At 36.2% G+C, this 12347-nt stretch overlaps 1 protein-coding gene across 1 annotated transcript; it reads right to left on the reverse strand.

Annotated features, from left to right (window-relative positions):
- Nucleotides 1-393: 393 nt before the first annotated feature.
- Nucleotides 394-2208, reverse strand: LOC132602069 (pentatricopeptide repeat-containing protein At1g50270-like). Its single transcript, XM_060315089.1, has one exon. The coding sequence runs from the start codon at nt 2052-2054 to the stop codon at nt 648-650; it is 1407 nt and encodes a 468-aa protein (XP_060171072.1). The 5' UTR covers nt 2055-2208; the 3' UTR covers nt 394-647.
- Between the last annotated feature and the right edge of the window lie 10139 nt (nt 2209-12347).

Consider the following 12347-nt stretch of genomic DNA (forward strand, 5'->3'; position numbering starts at 1 on the left):
AAAGCTAACCAAATCATACCCCAAATGAATCCGGGTCGGGTTGGGTTATTATAGTGGGTAAATAATAATTTGAGGAAAAAATAATTTTGAAGGTCTGGGATGATGTCACGTGGCATCAGTTAGACATAAGGGTATAATTGATCCTATAGTATAACGGTAAGGGTATAATTGACCCTATAGTATAACGAAGGGTATGAATGAACTATTTTTCAAAGTTCAGGGGTAATTTTGGCCCTTTTCTGTTTCTGAAAACCAAACACCAAAAAGAAACTTAGTTTTTATATTCGAAAAATATTTCTCTTCATGTTAAACACACCCTATATATAGGAAAAAATACTAGTTAAAAAGTTAGTAAGTTACGTCTGAATCAAGAAACTTAAGTGGCAAGCACTGCCGCTGTATGCAAATGAATCATGTAAAGTAGTACATTAAGATGACAATTTCTCTTTCATGTCTCATTGATGCTTGGTCACCACAAGATCATGGAAGCTAGGAAAAGATCTAGCAAGTTAGTTGAGTAGTTCAATGAACACATTAACTTCCTTCTTTTGCAAATGACAGGTATGTTTACATTTGAATAAAACTGAGGAGCACAAAACTAGTTGCACAAAAAAATCTTTGAAGCATCACCAAAATGTAACTTCTTGTCACCTTAACAGCTCAAATAGATCCTTTTGATCCTCAACTTCAACTGAACTACTACCCAAGTCCTTTGATAATCCCCTTTCTTTCATCAACCCTCGAATTTTCTCCGCGTCATTCCATCTTCCCATTTCACCATATACATTAGCCAACACGACGTAATACCCCGAATTCTTAGGCGCCAATCCTATAAGTTTCCAAGCTGCAAACTCACTCAATTCTTGATTCCCATGAAGTCTGCAGCCAGCAAGAAACGCCCCCCAAACGCTCTTCGTAGGTTCCACTTGCATCTCTTCAATCACCCTTAACGTGTCTTCTAAATACCCCGAACGCGCTAATAAATCAACCATACACGCGCAGTGTTTCGCATTAGGTAAAAATCCATATTTCCCGCTCATCAACCAAGAAAAGATTTCTCTACCCTGATCAACCATACCGGAATACGCACAAGCACAAAGCACGGCTACTAAAGTCACTTCATCGGGTTTGACATTTTCACCCTCCATGACGAAGAACCATCGCAATGCCTCCTCCCCGCTTTTAGCCAACGCCAACCCTCTTATCACCGCGTTCCACGTATACACATTCTTGAATTTCATTTCTCGAAATACCCAAAAACCGTGCTCGATTTTCCCACATTTCCCATACATATCGATCAACGACGTACCCAAAATCACATCCATTTCCCATCCACTCCTCCTTATATAATCATGTATCCACACACCTATATCTAAAGAACCACAATTTGCACAAGCAGACAATGCATTCACCATCGTTACTCGATTAGGCGCCACGTCAACATTTCTCATTTTATCAAACACAACAAGTGCCTCACCATACTTCCCACAATCTCTATACCCCATAATTAAAACCGTCCACGAAACAACATCTCTTTGAGGCATTTCATCGAACACTTGGTGACAAACCTCAATTTCACCACAAGAAGCATATAAATTCAATAAAGAATTTTGCACATAAATATCACAAGCATAATAACCTGATTTTACAATTTGGGTATGTACAGATTTGCCTAATTTTAATTCTTTAAGGTCAGATAAAGATTTTAAAACAAAAGGGTATGTGTAATTGTTAGGAAAAATACTTTCTTTATGCATATGTGAGTATATGGTAATGGAGTTTTGTTTTTCAAGTGGCATTTTTGAATGGGAAAAAGATTGAATTAATGTGTTACAAATGAAGATGTGGGGTTTCTTGATTAGTTTAGTGTAAAGAGTGTAAGCACAGTTTAAGAGATTTAAAGATTGGCAAGTTGAGATGAAGTTATGGGCTATTGTTGTGTTGTAATGGAGATTGTGGTGGATTAGTTGAGCTTGTATTTGAGTGATTTGGGCTGGTGAAATATGGGGTTTGTTGAGGAGATTGAGAATTTTTGTGGTTAGATTTGTAGTCATTGAAAAGTTTAAGCTTTAACCATTTCTTAATGTTTTTGTATTAGAATGAAACTTGTTCAATTGGAAGGAAATGAATGTTGAGCATTTATGAAAGAGTTAATGGCTAAGAGCTCTCTAAACTATCATGTTTTACTAATCCCATACTTAAAAACTATATTTTGATATGTTTCCTTGCTGTTCTCAAAGAAGAATGATATATTTCCTTATTTGGTTATAATTTAACTTTACATTTTACACTTAACGAGATGATATATAACCATACAAAGATCTTTGAGTTATTTTAGACCACAAGATTCAAAAGTCTTCCTTCATTTCTTAAACTCCGTGTCTAATCAAACTATATCACATAAATTAGGACGGAGGGAGTACATCCTTCTAAGGTTAAAAACTCTCTACTCAATATTTGTTGGTGTGTGTATTTTACGCACCTAAAACAATAAAAAAAAAAAGTGTCAAGTGCCACAATGTGTGTCAATTAAACTTAGAGTTAATACATAAAAGTTGTCCTAAAGTATCATTCTGTTGCGAGTTCCATACTTGAACTACTGATAGTTGGTTTTGCTGTAAAGGTTAAAGAAAAATAGTTCTTTTATTATATTCTCTCTTCCTTTTTTGTTGAAATCAGGGATAGTCAAAAGGTTAGGATTTTTATGTTTTGGGGTTTTTCTTTTAAAAATTAGTGTTTTCTTGGGTTTGATATCGGGTAACTACAACTACATAAAATATTCATTTTCATCCTCAAGAAAATGTTTGATTTAGAAGAAATTTTTTTTGGATGAGATCAAGAAATGGTAGTAAAATAGGTGTTCTTTCAATAGTAAAGAAAAAACAGGTTTTGAAGTTATGGGCTATCGTGGTGTTGTAATGGAGATTGTGGTGGATTAGTTGAGTTTGGATTTGTGAGATTTGGGCAGGTGAATAGAGGCTTTGTTAAGGAGATTGAGGATTTTTGTGCTTAGATTATTGAGGTGTAAATATGAATTTGTAGTCATTGGCAAGTTTGAGCATTTGTTCAAATAGATTGAAATGAATTTTGAGCATTTATATAACTAGCCTCAACTATTCCATCATTGAGGTCTAGTTGTTTTTTCTTGCTGTTTGTTATTTTTTTATTAGTTTGGTGTTTGAGCCAGTTTGCCTGCACCTTCACTAATTTTACAAGATATTTTTTACCTCATAGCGTTATTGGTACTGGGTAGCTCTATTTACCAAGGTTTAGACAGATTAACAAAAATTATCTAGTGATGTTGCTTTTGTTAGAATTTGAATCTGAAATCTCATTATTATCAACCACTTTATTGACTCCTAGGTCATACCTTTGAGTGCAAGTTTTTCATTTGTTATTAAGGCTGCTTATCAGTCGGTTCGATTCGGTTTTGAATGTTATCTGTAAACAAATACATTGAGATATTGCATATTGGTTATCGATTATTGATTTATCGGTTAGTGATCACTAACGGTTCAATTATCAGTTGTCGGTTTATAAACATACTAAACCTATAACAAAATCATTAAAATATTGATAGTCGGAATAACCGATATGGGGTGGAAGCTTATATTTTTCAAACAGCTAAAAATAACAAATTACAATAAAATATAGCAGGGAACTTGCGATACTAGTACTGCTCAAATCAGAGTGTTGCAAATGAAGATGTGGGGTTTCTTGATGAGTTTAGTGTAAAGGGTATAAGCAAAGTTTAAGAGATCTAAAGATTGGCAAGTGAAGATGAAGTTATGGGCAATTGTAGTGTTGTAATGGAGATTGTGGTGGATTAGTTGAGCTTGGATTTGGGTGATTTGGGAAGGTGAAATATGGGGTTTGTTAAGGAGATTGAGGATTTTTGTTGATATATTGTTGAAGTGTGAATACGAATTTGATGTCACTAGCATGATTGAACTTTTAAAATCGCGGGATAAGGTTATATGGGTATGAATTTGATCTTATGTTTCTTTCATCTCTAGTATTTGGATGAAACTTGTTCAAATGGAGGGGAAATGAATGTTGAGCTTTTATATAGGCTAGCCTCACCTATTTTAGAAGAGTTAAGTTATATATCTATTTACAGTTTTTTAAGTGGATTTATTGTGTGAATAGTGCGTTACGACCCGTGATTGTCTGCCTAGTTGGGGCGGCTCTTCCTTTTGGGTAAACGGGAAACCCGACTCTAGAGCCGAGGAAAGGCAATTTCAATACTAGATAGGATTCATCAGCCGCTAGACATAGCACATAAGCTAACAATATTGTTTGGCCTCTTTCAGGAAAAGGCTTTACACATAGCAATACTGGCTGATCTCGCCGACAGAAGCAAAGAAAGGCTCTTTCGCCCTGGACATTTATACAAAGAAATGAGTCTCGTACAAAAGTTGGAAAGAAGGCTTTTTCCCTTTTTGATGTGGGTTAGTGCGTATTAGTTCGGTCGGATACAAAAAGTAATAAACAGAAAGGATTGAATGATTCCAACCAACTCAGCAACGACATTCAGATATGAAAAATAAAATAAAATAAAGAGGGTGTTAAGCAACTGATACAGTTAAATATATTTACACAATCATGTAATCTATAATGTAATTGTAAATAACTTTATCTAATATGCATTGATTGATAACTTATAATAAAAGATAATAATTAATTGAACTAATGATGTAAAAGGTCTTTACAGTATCGGTGCAGTTTAATATGTGAGAATTGACTCATAAAAACTTATATGTAATTACTCCCTTTATAAGTAAATTAATCGTGTAAACTGTCTTCTTTTTCACAATCATTAGTGCATATTGTGGAGATATATTGTCCTTCATACATTTGTTATTCGCCCCACAAGTCTCCATCTTTACATGAGCATGTAGTAATAATTTATGCATTCACTATTTCACTCTGAACTCCATACAAAAATCAATTGCTATTAGAATAAAACTTCTTCAAATGGAGGGAAATGAATGTTGACTTTTACAAAGCTATCCAAGCCTATTTTGAACTGGATCATATAACTACAAAAAAAAAAAAAAAAAAAAGGCAATTTGTGGAGGTTGAAAGTGTCCGCAAATTACATTTGTTCTTGTAGTGATAGTTAATGTATTAGTTTTTACCGTAGGAGCAATAATTGACGAATTCACTATTTCAATTTGAACTTCACATAACCACAAAGTTAAATGTCTGGCTTGCAGGGGAAAAAACTTTGAGAAGTATGCTAATCATAAACAGGTCAAGGGATCAGAAGTTATTTTGTGAAATGTCAATAATGCATAAAACATGGTTCCAATTTGTACAGTGCTTGCATAGAGATGATACTTGAAAACACAACAATGCCTTCATAACAGGACCAAGCAATGTTTCAACCTGAAAAATAACATCTAGTAGCGAAACCACAATTTTCGCTAAGGATATGTCACGCCCCGAACCATGGCCTGGACGTAACACGGCACTCGGTGCCTGACTGCATGTGACCGAGCGAACAACATGACTTGCTGAATCATCATGATGCATAACATAAGCGGAATATAACGTGAATTCATGATGAGCCTTTATAAAACATGGTAAGTCATAATACTTAATAAAATACTTGTTTAAACATAAGTGAGCCAAAATGGCTATACGACTCCAAATGTCTGACATGACATAACTGACTTGTCTAGTCTATGAAATCTCTATCATGAGTCTGACTGGAAAACATACTTACTGGGACAACACCCCCAGCATACCTTTAGATGCAAAACTAAATAAGGAAAATACAATGTCTAAACCCCGAATGAGATGGGGCTCACCAATAAGCTGGTACGTGCAAATCCTAATGAGCAGAGGCGTCGTCCTGTAAGTTCGTACCTGCATCGTGAAATGCAGGCCCCCGGGCAATAAAAGGGGACGTCAGCACATTGAATGTACTGGTATGTAAAGCAACTGAAAGAAATAACATGGGACATAGAATAACATGATAAGAACTGAAACTGAAAACCTGGAGATGAACATGAGCATGAGTACATATGCATATATATATAACATCAGTAAAAACATGATAAGTAGGGAGAGCAATAACTTATAACCGATCCATGGTCTGGTGCTTGCGTCCCGCCAGCAGAACACTCAGTCCTTGCCAGGGAACATGAGATTTGATAAAATATGAAAAGATCCAATCATTATGAGAGAACGTCCGGGACATGGGTGGAGCGATCCTCATCCTACGGTGGCTATGTAGTTCAGGCTATCTGAAGCCCTCCTCGGTAATTAATGCAACTCCCAAAACATGAACATGAAAAATAGTGGCACTTGCTGCCCATGGTATATCATGAATCATAACTTGCTTGTACATAGTGTTCATGAATCATAACTTGCTTGTATATGGTTTTCATGAATCATAACTTGCTTGTATAGTTTCATAAGATAACTTGTCATAGTCTTGCAAAACATGTTTTTCGTTCATGAGTAATAACAATAGTTCGAAATCATATATATATATACTTGTCTTGAAAACATGCTTGTAACTTGCTGGATGAAATCATAAAGTTTCATATAAACATAATGAGAACACATGAAGAAGAATTCATGATTCATGGATTAAGCTAGGATTTCCTAATAACCGTAATGGAAGATTAGGAATGCAATAACGAATATAGATACAAAATTCATGCTCATAAATACATAATTACGGGCTACCAATATGTTGGGTTTAATGCCCTAGGATTTGAACTTCATGGATTTTACGAAACGGATCATGGGGAAGAACATAGAGATTCCCACATGTGGATGGAAGTTCTACATACCTTAACCTCCCGCTTTTGAGCGTATCACAATGTCTTTCAATCCCTTCAACTTCAATCTATAGCAATACAAGTCATAGGGATTCTATATTAGCAACAATATCCATGTTTTGTTCATCTAAGCATTTTATCAAACACTTAATGGGCATGAAGCTCTATAACCCTCATTAATGGTGTTTTCTTCACCAAATCCCCATTCTTTTACTTCTAGCTAACAATACAATCTCAATTAGATGTAATTAACATCATTCTACATCATCCATATGAATACAACAATCCCAAGTCAACAATCCAACAATTCTAGCATAATTCATATAATCATCTTCAACAAACCCAATTATTATTCTCCCAAGAATTCATCAATTCACAACTATAAGTGATTAGGGAGTAGAAATATTACCTTTTTGGGTAGTCACCACGAAATCAACACCCCCAAGTCCGATCTTTAGCTTAAAATGACGACCACAACTTGTACTACAAATTATCCTTCACGAACTTTGGGATTTGGGGCCTTAAAATTGGTTGATTTTCTCCTTCTTCTCTCTAGATTCCCTTCTCTCTCACTTCCTCTCTCTAAAATCTGAATTTTGGAGAAAAAGTGGGTTGCTAGGGTTTTATTTTCTATATATACCAAGGGAAAAATGGGTTGACCCAACTTGAAAACGGGTCGGGACTGTTCTGTCTTAAAACGTCCATATCTCCCTATCCCGACGTTGCCTATGAACCCACAACCTATGGTTGGAAAGATATTTCAATTATCTACAACTTTCATTCTTTGAGTTTTCCCAAATTCTCAACTTACGATGGGGTTATGGCCTCCCGAAGTCAGGTGACCCGAAACTCAACTACGGACCAAAACACGCCCATGTTACGGTCCCGTAACACAAGGGACGGACCGTAACGTGGCGTCGTACCTTGTCGAAAATTTCCAGAAAGTTTCTGGAAATTCTCCCTGTGTTACGGTACACTGTTACGGTCCGTAACACAAGGTACGGCCCGTAACACAAGGGACGGACCGTATCGTGAACGAAATTTCCAGTGAGGTTCTGGAAATTTCGTCTGTGTTACGGCTCACTGTTACGGCCCGTAACACGAGTTACGGTCCGTAACGTCACCGTAACGCAGACGACTTTTCCAGCGAACAGGCTTTACTCAAATGGGCATAACTCTTTGCACAGATGTCCGTTTAACCCTCATAATATACCGTTGGAAAGCTATTCAACAGGGCTACAACTTTCATCAAGGAGGTTCTTCCAGATTCGCAATGGATCAAGGAGTTATCGCTGCCCGAAATAAGCCTATCAATCATTTTTGCAAACGCTCAAACCTACAGTGTTTTCACTAGACTTCTAATGATATGAGCTTAAACTTAGTTCCAAGATGCGGGGTGTTACAGGATATTCGAAGGTGTTCAAGATTCAATTGTATCTAAATCACCTCTCGGTTGTAGGTGATAGTGTGTTGCGCCCCATAATAACCAAAGTAAGGAGAGGGAGCTAGGTAGCCACGAGGGGTTCATCCGAACTCCCTCGATGAAAGATTGCACTGTATATACAAGGTTAAAATTATTATTTTTATTTATATAGAGTAGATGTTGAACCCCCTTGGTTCTTCGTGTATTTACTTCTTCATATATTTGAACCCCCTAGCTGAAAATACTGACTCTGCCACTGCCAAAGCATGCTCAGCTCAACACAAGTATCATATATCAATAAAGAGGAAACTGAGGTTCTTTTAGAAGTTTCATTTCCTTCCTCTTCCTTCCTCTCTTTTTTCTTTTTCTTTTTTTGGTTGTTGTGGGGGGAAGTGGGGTTCTTATACTCAATTTTGTACTATTGGACAAGGAAGGTGGGTGGGGGTGTTTCACTGGACAGTTGGAGAGTTGAAGCCATTCAATTTGGATGTCAGCATGTGATTTGAGGGTGTGTTATCAGTATATGTTGTAACGGATAGGCTTCTGATTTAGGATTTAGATTCCTACTATATTTAAACTATGTAAAGGGTGTGCAAGTTGTAATGTCTAAGGAGACTAATTCTCCTCATCTAGTTCCTGTAGGTTTCTTAACATTTAGGTCTCTGTATATATTCCCTATTGCTGTATATATTTTGAGCGTGAGTGAAGATCTCTTTCATGGTATTGGAGCCTTTTGTGGTTTAACAACCATTCTCCCTTTTCGGTCCAAAAACACACACACACAGAGCTCATGGAAAATCGGAAACGATAGGAGATAATACTGGGAACTCTTCTGCCTTGGCAGCTTCAGTTGTTTCAACGAATGCCATGGGAAACTATTCTCCTATACCTAATCTCGCTCACCAGTTACCTGTAAAGGTCACTTACAACAAATTTTTTGCTTTGGAAGAAGCAATTTCTTCCGATGATTAGTGGTTGCGGACTTGCAGTCTTAGCCATCATGTTGATGGTAGCAAACCTGTACCACCGCGTGTTTTGGATGGTAATAAACCAAATCCTGCATATAAGGTTTGGGTACGTCGAGATCAACTCGTCTTGAGTTGGATAGTCGCTTCAGTTTCAGAAAGCGTTTTCCCTCAATTGGTCGGAGCAGAAACAGCTCGTGCAGCTTGGGACAAACTTGTGGCAGCCTATGCCACTAGATCTAAACCATTGATTCGAACACTTAAGGTGCAATTACACAACTTGTGTCGTGATAATGCAACCATTGAAAGTTACATGCAAGGGGCAAAAGGGATTGCTGATAAGTTGGCTGCCTTGCAGCACCTAGTCACTAATGATGGCTTAGTTGATTTTGTTCTTTCATCCATATGTGCTTATCTTTTGGTTCATCATGTTCTTTCATCATCTTAAGGACATGCAAATGCCAGCGTATCTTTAAGTTGAAGGTTTACTTATTACTAGCTGGTCTATTCAATAGCCTAGTTCCAACTTTTCTTTATGACCGAGAAATCCATTGACGGTCAACCCGTCTAACCGCAACCTTCGAAATTCGGAATAATGAGTTCGTACCTCTATCCTTTTTTAATTATATCAGGCTTAGTTCGCATGATGCAGAACTCGACCATTGCCACTTGAACTAACCCTCAGGAAGCCTAGTTCTGACTTTTAACGACTCCCATAACCCAAAATCCTGTATAATTGATGCAATCAAACCTCATGAGTAACCATGTAACTGTTAATGTAGCTTATTTTATGACGTTATAGAGCACACTGCATCCGAGTCAAAGCGTACCAGTTCGAAGAATAAACTTCCAATATTACAGAGAAAAGGTATGGTACGAGTAGAGTTATTAACAAATGGCAAGGTAGAGGGTGAAATAAGATTATTAAACAGTAGGTAAGGACAAGATGAGAAGGAACAAAAAGGTAATGATGCGATTACACCAAAACTTTCATTCCATAAAATGATACTTTCTATTGTGACATAACAACAAATTTAACAATACGATATCCTCCTATTTCCCAATTTATGTGATACACTAGTGACACATTTTTATATTTAGAAATAATTTAACTTAAAACTTTTTCTTTTACCCTTAATGAAATGATTTACAGCCATATAAATATTTAGACCATAAGTGTCGAAAGTCTTCTTTCTTTCTTAAACTTCGTGTCTAGTCAAACTATATCACATAAATTAGTTACAGGATAACTGCAAGTTAATTACGCTATCCACAAAAAACTATAGGGCATCCGGGGCAGGTGCTCCTCTGAATTTCCTTTACCAGAAAATTTCATTGTATATATAAGGTTAAAATTATTTTGTGTACAAGTATATATTGAATCCCCTTGACTTCTCATTGTATATATAAGGTTAAAATTATTTTGTGTACAAGTATATATTGAATCCCCTTGACTTCTTAGTTTGATTACGTCTTTACATTTTGACTCATCTTAGTGAAGATCCTAGCTCCGACACCAAGGGCATCTTGTCAACCGTTATCGTTACATACACCAAAAAGAAAGCAAACACAAGTTCTTGTAGAGATCCTCTGTATATTGTAGTTTAGAACATATGTGAAAAAAAAAAAAAACCAGATCCTAGCTCCGACACCAAGGGCATCTTGTCAACCGTTATCGTTACATACACCAAAAAGAAAGCAAACACAAGTTCTTGTAGAGATCCTCTGTATATTGTAGTTTAGAACATATGTGAAAAAAAAAAAAACACACACAAATTGAAGTATAGGGCACAAAACATGGTCCCAGTAGGAAATTCATTTGTCCAGTACTCGCAGAGAGATGATACTTTAAAACACAACAATGCCTTCATAGTAGAAGCAAGCAATGTTACAAATCGAAAGTCAACATCTTCTTTGAGACAGCCTAAAAGAAGAAAGATAGAGAGAACAACCAATAATAATAACTACGCCTCAATCTCAAACAAGTTGGTGGAGAACATGCACATTGCACTTTGCAGTGAAAATGAGTGCCAACGAGAGGAATTAAGCACACCACTCAATGAGATAACACAAGAAAAGTATATACTCCCTATGTTTCAATTCAGGTGAATCTATTTCTTTTTTAGTCCGTGTAAAAAAAAATTACCTCTTTCTATATTTGGAAACAATTTACTTTTATGCAGTGATTTATAGCCACACAAAGTATATGTGTCTCATTTACACCACAAGTTTAAATTTTTTCTCTTTTTTATTAAACTCAGTGCTCAGTCAAATACGTTCACATAAATTGAAATGGAGGGAGTATAAAACAAGAGACAAAAATAAAAAAAATCCACTTGTCTAACCCAATATTGAAGCCAAGAACGACGCCAAGGACATTTAAGGTGTTCAAGATTTAATAGTAGGCACCTAAATCAACTCCAGAATTGAAGATGATAGTATTGCACCCCCCATAATAACCAAAGCATGCTCCACACAAGTACCATAGATCAATAAGTTTCTATCAGAGAAAATACATCAAAACTCCCTTAATGTTGACACTTTTTTTTTTAATAAGACACTTAAACTTTACGAGAATCCTATTAATCTCCTGAACAATTGTGAGCTAGTAGTATTAGTACCACCTTTCTCGTCCACGTGGCATAGTGAGTGTATGTGCAACCAAAAAAATTAAAAATTAAAAGAATTATTTTTGATAATTTTTTTATTTAAAAGATATTCTTCTAATTTTTTACTTTTTTCCCTTTATCTTTTCTTTTCTTTAATTTAGTTTATCTCTTCCTCCTTCTTCATTAAACTATGGTTAGTTTTGCTGTTATTGCTACAGTTCGAAAGGTTGGAGCTATGGCTATCTAGGGATGAAATAAGACATGAATTTTGAAATTCTTGAGGTTCTGCTAAGGTTTCCATTTATGGGTCTCTTTCTCTCTCACAATTCTCTCTGCCGGAGCTCCACTCCACACCACACCACGGCGACCCTCTTCCCTCGTCCTTTCACTACTCTGCCATCACATTTTAATTTCTTAAATTAAGAGCTCCGTGTGGCTTAGCTTAAAAAAAGGGTCTTATAAGCTGATTTGACCAAAAAACAGCTTATAAGTAAAAAAAAAATGAGTTGGGTCACCCCAACTTATTTTTTTGCGCTTATTCTAAGCATTTTTT

The sequence above is a fragment of the Lycium barbarum genome, chromosome 7 (genome assembly GCF_019175385.1).
Source record: "Lycium barbarum isolate Lr01 chromosome 7, ASM1917538v2, whole genome shotgun sequence".
Taxonomy (NCBI): domain Eukaryota; kingdom Viridiplantae; phylum Streptophyta; class Magnoliopsida; order Solanales; family Solanaceae; genus Lycium; species Lycium barbarum.

Excerpts from the sequence above, each read along its gene's own strand:
- LOC132602069 (XM_060315089.1), bottom strand. The coding sequence starts at position 2,054 with ATGACTACAAATCTAACCACAAAAATTCTCAATCTCCTCAACAAACCC.